This window comes from Camellia sinensis, chromosome 5 (genome assembly GCF_055761805.1).
Source record: "Camellia sinensis isolate YWXY chromosome 5, ASM5576180v1, whole genome shotgun sequence".
Taxonomy (NCBI): domain Eukaryota; kingdom Viridiplantae; phylum Streptophyta; class Magnoliopsida; order Ericales; family Theaceae; genus Camellia; species Camellia sinensis.
Genome location: NC_138965.1, coordinates 204,977,501 through 204,986,649, shown reverse-complemented (window position 1 = coordinate 204,986,649; position 9,149 = coordinate 204,977,501). Strand labels below are relative to the sequence as shown.

Here is a 9,149-nt window from a genome sequence, read left to right as displayed (position 1 = left end):
CCTTTCTTTTAAAGTTTGATTTGACATCTCACCTTCAATTTGATTCTACTCTTTCAAGAACAGTGTCTGCATTTGGAAACACACAAATGTGAAAATAAAGCCAAAAATCAACTTATAAGCAAGTAACATGGAGATCCCTACCAAATTTCACTCTAGAATTCCGCACCCTCACAACGTCCAGGGCAAAATTGTCATTGAATCAAGGTAAAATACCTAGTCCCAACCAAAACCAAAAGACTAGGAGAGTCAACTTTGTTCATGTGGACAGAGTTGTAACCCTAAAATATTATAGATTGTGGGCCAAATGGATGGCCATAGGCTAAATAGATTGTGGGCATTGTTCTATTAGGCTAAATAGTCTTAGATGGCCATATAGTCTATCACTTATATTCATTCAATCTGACAAGTCAGTGGAATAGAAGCTGTGGGGGAATGGAATAGAAATGGGATTTTTGGATCCTGAGAAACTAATATATAGATCTCTAGATTAATAAATTTGATTGCAGAAGCATTAATTGGAAATGGGTTTTGGTCCACTTTTCCAAATAGCATTTTCAAAACCAAAGGTTATGATAAAATAACTATTAAGTTAGGAAGTTTTCTTTGTCTTGATATGAAGTTTTAGATTAAATACTTGAATGAGCATTGAATAATAGGAAATTAAAAATCAACAAATGAATATCCCAACACACTGCTGATTTGCTAGTTTCTTGAGATTCCTCAATTTGGAGACTAAACAAATCAAAAAAAAAATGAGTGGAGGTTCTCAAGTAAGAGATAAAGAGTCTTTGCTACAAATCCATACTCTTTGACTTGGCGTTTTCTTGGTTGCAAAAAACACACAGCTCCTTTAAAGTCACCTGAAAAGGCGGCTTATCATTCGGGGGAAGAACCCTTCTCAGGAAGCATATAATGGCTTCAAATTAGGTGAAAACTTGTAGATCTCTTTGAGCTCATCTCTCTTTTGAGTTCAAGTTCTTTCTAGGGTTTCTTGACAGTTGACAGTTAGAGCTCTTAGGTTTACTTCTTGTTAACTTGGATTTATATCCATTTTAAGAAGAGGATTTATATCCATTTTAAGAGAGGTAGGGAGGGGGGGTACCCGAAGCTTCTTTTATAAGCTGTTCTTTTGATTGTTTTTGAGAAAAAAGTTTGTGAGTGTTTTGAGAAGATAAAGAAAAAGAATGGATGAGATAGGAAGTGAAACTGATAAAATGGATGAAATCATGCTACCGGGGTTTAGGTTTCATCCGACAGACGAGGAACTTGTTGGTTTTTATCTAAAGAGGAAGGTTCAGCAGCGACCGCTCTCCGTTGAAGTCATCAAGCAACTAGACATCTATAAACATGATCCATGGGATCTCCCAAGTAAGAAACAGATTAATTAAATTTTCTTTCTTCTTTTTTGTTTTTATTTTTGTTTTTGTTTTTGTTTTTGGCTTTGGCTTTGGCTTTGGCTTTTGGTTTTTGATTTTTATTATTGTTTTTATATTTTTGGAAGGATGCACGACTGGTTGCAAATACATGCTCAATGTTTTTGCTTTGATCCTATTTTTATTTTACCAACTACTCTGTGTAAAGCCTTCCATACCTAAACCATAGTTCCAATCAAGACTCATTGAACAACTCTAGAAAAAAATATAAAGTAATAATAAGAAATATGTCATGCAACTTTACTTTATCAAAAATCAAACTTTTTTTGAATCACTCACTATAAATTTGAAAAATTATATCTATATATATATTTTTGGTTTATAAACTTTTTATTTTACGTTAATGTTAACTCATTAGATTCAATAGTAAGTTCATTCACATAAAATATTGCATAACTTTAAGATTTTTATTTTATTTTATACATAAATCACTAACAATAATTTGTTTGTAATCATAGCCTTTTATTATTAGACCATGGTATTTGATTGCCAAAATACATAATAGAAATTTTTGTAACACACCCTTTTCGTGTGTTTTTCAGTTGTAGCCATTAAGACAACTCTAAAATTTGTTAGGGTTTTAAATATTAAGATTTTGGACTTTTGATACCTAGTTGATACTGTTCGACATCAGCTGATATATGATTGTGTCACCAACACCACTTCTGTCTATTGACTTTGTGCCCTAAAAATAAGAACTTGACAAGATTTTTACTATTATTTTTTGCTGCAGAGTTGGCGACTACTGGTGAAAAAGAATGGTACTTCTACTGTCCTAGGGACCGGAAGTACAGAAACAGCACGCGGCCTAACCGGGTAACTGGAGCTGGGTTCTGGAAAGCCACCGGAACAGACCGGGCCATATACTCCTCAGAAGGTTCAAAGTGCATAGGGTTGAAGAAGTCCCTAGTGTTCTATAAAGGTAGAGCTGCTAAAGGGATCAAAACTGACTGGATGATGCATGAGTTTCGCTTACCGTCTTCACTTACTGACTCAACTCCACAGAAGAGATTCATGGACAAGAACATACCTGCCAATGTAAAGCATTTCAAGAATATCTTTTTATTATGCTATTATCTAAGTTATATCATCAAGGTCGTTTGATAAGATTAAAAACTAGTAAAAAAAAAATGTCATTTGGTAATGTTTGTTGTGTTTTATTCAAAAAAAATATTAAACACATTTATATTTATTTTTTATAAAGGAAAAACTAAAAAAATGTGTTTGGTAACAAGTGAGAGCGAGTGGTTGGAGGTGATTGTCACGGTCAGAAGTAGTTGTCAACTGCCAAAAGTGGTGCCCGACTAGACTAGAGATGATTGCCAAAGGTGATTGCTGATGGTGAGAGGAGGTTGGCAATGACTAGAGGTGGTGGGGGTAGGTCAGTTGTGGTGATTGGTGTTGGTGATGTGGTGGGTAGTGGTTGGTTGGCTGGAGGAGATGGAAGAGGAACGAAGGAATGAAAACTTATTTTGAAATAGGTGAAATAAAAAATAAAATAAAATAATTTCATATAAAAAATATTAAATTTTGTAAAGTATTTAAAATTTTTAAAAATGAAAATAGACGACAAACGAGTTTTTGTTATAGTTATCAAATTTTTTTATAAACATAAATAGAAAACTTTAAGGGCAAGTATCGAAAACTAAACTCTGAAAATTATTATGTAATAAAAATTTTAACCGTTCAATTTAATTAAGTAGTTTTTTTTTTTTTACTTTGGATTTGCAGGATTCATGGGCAATTTGCAGGATCTTCAAGAAAATTAACACAACTACACAAAGAGCCATCTCTCATTCTTGGGTCTCCCCACCACCACCATTGCCTCAAACAACATCTTCTGAGACATTCACCCAATTAGCTCCTCCTCACAATACTCATCACTTCACTTCAGCGACCATGTCATTCACACCAAAACCAACTTCATTATCATCAATCCAATTTAGTGCTAACAATGATCTTCAACACTCACCTATTAATACTTCTTTCTGTCCTTTAGATGTTCTTCTCAAAGACCTTCCCACAAGTTGCTCATTTTCGTCGCTCATTAATACCTCATTAGGGCACTCCAAATCCACAGTTGAGTCATCTTCCATGTTCTTAAACTTGTCCTCATCAACTTCCATTTTTGGCGATTTTGATGGGTTGCAAGAACAGTGTAATGGTTTCTCACCGCAGGAAATGGAAGCCTTTCCCGGATATGGACAAGAGACAGCATTGATGAAAGACTCAAATGGGGCATATTTTGATGATGATCAGTGGGAAACAATGAAATCCATTGGGATTCCATTCAATTTGCCACTGAACATGCTTGAATCTGATGCATGGAAGTCGAATTTGCTGTGGGATTCTTTTCCTTCTCTTAGTGAGATGTCCACTAGCTATTCTGCTAACAAGAAGTGCAATACCTAAAACAAAAAAATAAAAAATAAAAAAACCAAGTTGATACCCACCTCGAACCATCTACACAAACGGGATATAGAACCGGACAAGTAGGTCTATCTCCGGTTCTATGTCCTATTTTTGTATTTCTAACATTAGTGCTAGAATCAGTGTGTTTGATTTCAGTTTTTTAGATTAAGTTTTTTGAAAATTAAGTTTTTGATTTTCGTGTTTTTTATTTTTATTTTTAGTGAATATTTTTAAACATTTTTTTTTTATTTTTTTAGATGCACCTTATTTAGATGTATCTAAAAAATAAAAAATTCGTGAAAAAATATTTTAAAAAATTAATAAATGCATAAAAATATAAAAAATGTACTGAATTCTCGTATTTTTTTTGTATCTTTGATATTTAGTGAATTTTTAAAAGTTTTTTTTCATAATTTTTTACTTTTTAGATATATTTGTGTTAGGTATGTCTAAAAGGTAAAAAAAAAAAAATTACTTAAAATATTAAAAAAATTCAATAAAAACAAAAAAATACAAAAAATAAGAAGGTAGAATTTTCTGAAAAATATTTTTGAAATAGAGAAACCAAGCAGAGTTTCATTTTTTTGGACTCAAAAGTTCTGGTTCATGTTAAAATAACATTCTCTCTAGTTAGGGTAGTATTGTATATCTTTGGGTAGGGACTTTGTATTTGTTTATTAACTTATCAAATCACAAATCCAGGGGTTCAGACATTGAAAGTTCAATCGCTCACAATTGAATGTTATGATAAATTGGTATTGGACAACAATTAGCAAAAATATTGCCATATAAAAGCATACTGTACCTATATATTTTCATGAAAAGTCTCATTTGATGGAACTTAAGACTTGATTTAGTTTGATTTAGTTTATATTTTCGTGAGAAATTTGAACTCGAACTTATGTAGATGCATCAATTGCCTGATTTATACTTTCATTTTAAAGAGAGTTTGAAACTCGAGCTTTTGAAGAAGCATCAAATACTTACAAAAGCATCAAATACCCACCTGTACTTCTGAACTTACTGACTTCCTTACATCAACATCTTAATTTGCTGAGTAATGTTAGCTAGTATTAAGAAAAGTTTCATAAAAGTTCTCCACTTTTTAATTACATACAAATAAAAAACTACACACTAATCAAATGATGACAAAATTTTATAAAATATTTTATGATATCTAAACATTATTCTAATTTGCCATATATAACAATTGACAATACTTTTGTCTCAATGATAGAATCATAGAGAATGTGTCTAGGAGCTTACAAAATGCAAAGAAAAAAACTAAGCATGACATAAATCTAATCAAACCAAAGGGTGAAAGTAGAATTCTTTCCTTTTAATTCTAACTAGTTCCTTTTATATCTCCACATGAAGGTCACTAAATTGAAACGACAAATCACGAGATAAATCCAACTTGACTTCACTAACAACGATAGCTAATATCACATGTAAAATATCCAAACAGAAGTTCGAGACCACATGAAGTAATAATAGGAAAAACAAAACACAGTAGCACAGTGGATTTGTCGACAAAATCACCAAAAGAAGTAGCAGCCCAAGAAGATACAAAACCAAATTCAAACACCTCACATTACATTTTCCTGATTCCTAGTCATCGGCCGTATTCAAAATTCTCTCGATGCAGTTGAAAATTCAATACTTTTCAAAGTTTAGCTCTTGGCGGCTTGTTTTTCTTTGGACTTCTGAATCTTCAAAACCTTCTTCACAATCTTTTGCTCTTCCACTAAAAAGGCTCTGATGATCCTACAAAAATTAACAAAAAAAATATGCCCAGAGACTTGTCACAATCTAAATATAGATGTGAACAAGAGAGAACAATTGTTAAATTCTAGCAAGAACATACCTTTCCCTCACAGCACCGCCAGACAATACTCCACCATAAGCACGGTTCACAGTCCTCCGGTTTCTAGATAATCTGGATCTCTTGTATTCAGCAGGTCTCAAATGAGGAATCTGCGGGTACATTTAACAATGTACCATTAGTTTGAAGTACAACAAATGGAAATTATAAAAATGATTGAAATGCCTCCACAAAAACCCAATACGATGCTCCCTTAACTTGCAAGTAAAGGAAATATATGGCAATTAGTCATTCCACCATAAGAGGAATGTGGACAGCAGTGTGGACAGCAGTTTGTGAGATTGTAACACATGTTTAATGATACCATCAGGGAGGGTGTAAATACACAATGCTAGAAGTGGGAAAAAAAATCCCCATTCATCCACAAGATACTAAAGTTCCTGAAATTTAGTCAATGCAATGAGATTCTTCTAATTATATAAAACATGAAGAAAATGCAATTAAGAATTTTAATAAATGCCAAAGGAACACATTAAACCCCAACATAACACCATGCCAATTAACCATGCCTTGAGAAGGGAAAGATAAATAATCATAAATGACTATATAATTTAATTGTTTTATTAATTTTAAGAGAAAACAGGACTGCAAAAATGTAGATCTAATTTGTCAAAAATACCTCCACAGCTTCCCCTCACATTTTTAACCCATAATTGTACACGTTAATCATGGGGAATGGAAATACCATGATACATGTGTAATGTGAGTTTAGAAACTAATGTCTTAATTTCATTAAAGTTAGAATTACACCCCTAAAAGTAGATACAGGAAGCTAAATAAGGTTTTTTTTTTTTTTGTTAACTATGATGTCTTGGACAAATCAACAAAATGCAAAAGACCAAACTTTGAGACAAAAAACATGGAATCAATGCAGTAATAGCTTAAGAGGTCTGGGTTTCACCACCCAAATATGTCACATCTAGCAAATTTTTGTGATATGTTTTTACTCAACAAACACCATATCTGGCACATAATCAGCAATCCTTAACATGAAAGAAGACAAAAACAGATAGAAAACATGAATCTTTTTATTTTAACTCTCTTAAATATAAACCATTTCTAGTTTCTTGCAACCTCCCAACCTTGCTAATATCTTGTATACTAAATTAGCACACTAAAAAAATAATGCTTCCCTATAGTTGAATGGAAAATGCTAATGCGTGCCCCTAGGGCATAGTAGTGTAAAGTGTCTTGAAAATAGGTGAAAATTTTGAAAGTGTATTGATTTCAATAAAATGGGTATTGAATATAGTAATGAGTGCAACATATTCTCCTTTTTTGTCTTTTTCTTGTGTCCCAAGGCAATTGTTAGCAAGACCCTAGTTGAATTTATGTCAAGCTTAATTCTCTTACTGCCTTACATCCACCAACAGCAGAACACCCTCTCACCCAATACAAATTGATTCTAAAACCCCAAATGTAACTAAACTAGGTCTTCATTTGTGAGAAGCCAATAAATTTTTTTACAGATGATCTTAAAATTCTTAAATTCGGTGAAAATAAATGGTTCTATGCATCAATGACAGAGCCAAAATGCTCAGAATTTGAATATATGCTATAGATTTAAACTTAACATCAACCCGACCACACATTTCAAATTCCGGATAATGGGTATTTTTTCCAGGTATATAATTGCTACAAAATTTTAACAAATTCAGAAAAGGCTTACCCCTTGGATTCTCTTCCCAGTAACAGGGCATTTGGGACCACTTGCCCTCTTCTTGGTGCTCTGATACACTAGCTTCCCACCTACAATCATCCCAAACCCCCAATCAAAAACCATGAATACAAAAACAAATCCAAAGTCACACAGATTGAATTCCCCATCAGATTCACCTAAATATATACATAGATTGAAATTGATAAACAAGGTCGAAGAAATGGGTTACCTGGGGTTTTGACGATCCTGTGCTGGTTTGATTTGGTGGCATAGCTATGGCGTTTGCGATACGTGAGACGTTGCACCATCTTCGATCTCTTCCGGCTTTCTTTGTGGACTGAAGCTAAAGGGTTTTAAAGGGGGAGAGAGAAGATATATATAGGGATGTGATGTCTCAAGTCTGCGTTGCCCTAGATCGTACGGCTGAGATTGAATTCGACAGTGGTCTTTTTTAACGGGTGAGGCCGACGATTCTGTTGAATGGATTCACGGCTGAGATTAGAACCCGAACGCGTTGGATGCTCTCATAACATGACACCTGGCTTTGTTATAGTGGATGGATATCAATTATTAGTCTTCTCTTTCCATGGACTAGATAATGCGTTCTCTTATGATTTGGCCCAATGGGCCTTTAGCCCCAAAAAAGATGATGATGATGTAAATTATATTCATTATTTTTCACTATTTTTGTGATAAGTTTTTTACATGTAAATTATTATGAAAAAAAATATGTTAATTTAATAATCATAATTATATGATTTATTATATTTGTGTTAAAAAATTGAGGTAAATATGCTTTTGAAAATAGTTCATATATTTTTTTAAAGATACATATGATTAAATTATAATTTTAAAATTATTAAATCATTTTGATTATTTTTATGGGTGAACTATACTAACAGTCCCTATAGTTTGGACTCGTGTCACTTTAATCTTTGACTTTTTAATTGTGACACATTTGACCTTGAATTTTGAATCTTGTTCAAAATAAGGACAACTGAAGATACAATTGCTCAATTTCAAGGAAAAAGTTGTCAATTTGATAAAATATAAACTAATTTGACAAAAATAAATGTCAAAAAAATATTTTTGAATTTTTAAAAATTATTTTTACCAACCAAAGATAAAATTATGTAAAATTAATAAATCTTTTACATATTTATTTATTTATTATACCAAATTAATTTTTATTATTTGTTTGGATAATAGTCATATAACGGATGATTGTTAGGTTTGCAATGTGTACTCAATATATGTATAAAATGCTTTTTGTTTTGAATTTTTTTATTTAATGGATTGGTTTAATAATGATATTAAAGTTGTTGTCTTATTTGACTTTTGGAAAAATAAAAACTAATTTAATGAAAATAAAAACAACCACACATTACATGATCATCATCTAAATACATAATAAAAATTAATTTGGTAAAAATAAATAAATAAATAAATATGTAAAAGATTTATTAATTTTATATAATTTTATTTTTGGTGGGTATAAATAATTTTTAAAAATTTAAAAATATTTTTTTGACATTTATTTTTGTGAAATTAGTTTATATTTTATCAAATTGATGACTTTGCTCTTGAAATTGAGCAATAGTATATTCAATTATTCTTATTTAGAATAACATTCGAAATTCAAGATCAACAATGTCATAATTAAAAAGTTAAAAACTAAAATGACACAAAACCTAAACTATAAGGACCTTTAGTAAAATTCTCCCTATTTTTGTTAATGATTTATACAACATTCTTTACG

The 9,149-nt window shown here is 31.7% G+C and overlaps 2 protein-coding genes across 2 annotated transcripts; one reads left to right on the top strand and one right to left on the bottom strand.

The window, feature by feature from the left end:
• Positions 1-1,070: 1,070 nt before the first annotated feature.
• LOC114264570 (protein FEZ) lies at positions 1,071-3,896 on the top strand. The gene is made up of 3 exons (XM_028205250.2): positions 1,071-1,368; positions 2,167-2,471; positions 3,165-3,896. The coding sequence occupies exons 1-3, from the start codon at positions 1,185-1,187 to the stop codon at positions 3,843-3,845; spliced, it is 1,170 nt and encodes a 389-aa protein (XP_028061051.2). The 5' UTR covers positions 1,071-1,184; the 3' UTR covers positions 3,846-3,896.
• A 1,356-nt stretch (positions 3,897-5,252) lies between these two features.
• On the bottom strand, positions 5,253-7,967 carry LOC114264483 (large ribosomal subunit protein eL34). Its single transcript, XM_028205103.2, has 4 exons — positions 7,620-7,967; positions 7,400-7,479; positions 5,713-5,822; positions 5,253-5,612 (listed from the first exon to the last, which is right to left on the bottom strand). Exons 1-4 carry the CDS (start codon positions 7,696-7,698, stop codon positions 5,519-5,521), a joined length of 363 nt encoding a protein of 120 aa, XP_028060904.2. The 5' UTR covers positions 7,699-7,967; the 3' UTR covers positions 5,253-5,518.
• Positions 7,968-9,149: the final 1,182 nt, after the last annotated feature.

Bases quoted from the DNA above. Each gene is read 5' to 3' on its own strand.
- LOC114264483 (XM_028205103.2), bottom strand. From the start codon at position 7,698: ATGGTGCAACGTCTCACGTATCGCAAACGCCATAGCTATGCCACCAAA. The intron at 5,823-7,399 runs GTAAGCCTTTTC...ATGTACCCGCAG, and splicing joins CTGGGAAGAGAATCCAAGGG to ATTCCTCATTTGAGACCTGC. The intron at 5,613-5,712 runs GTATGTTCTTGC...TAATTTTTGTAG, and splicing joins GGCGGTGCTGTGAGGGAAAG to GATCATCAGAGCCTTTTTAG.
- LOC114264570 (XM_028205250.2), top strand. From the start codon at position 1,185: ATGGATGAGATAGGAAGTGAAACTGATAAAATGGATGAAATCATGCTA. The intron at 1,369-2,166 runs GTAAGAAACAGA...TTTTTGCTGCAG, and splicing joins TGATCCATGGGATCTCCCAA to AGTTGGCGACTACTGGTGAA. The intron at 2,472-3,164 runs GTAAAGCATTTC...TTGGATTTGCAG, and splicing joins ACAAGAACATACCTGCCAAT to GATTCATGGGCAATTTGCAG.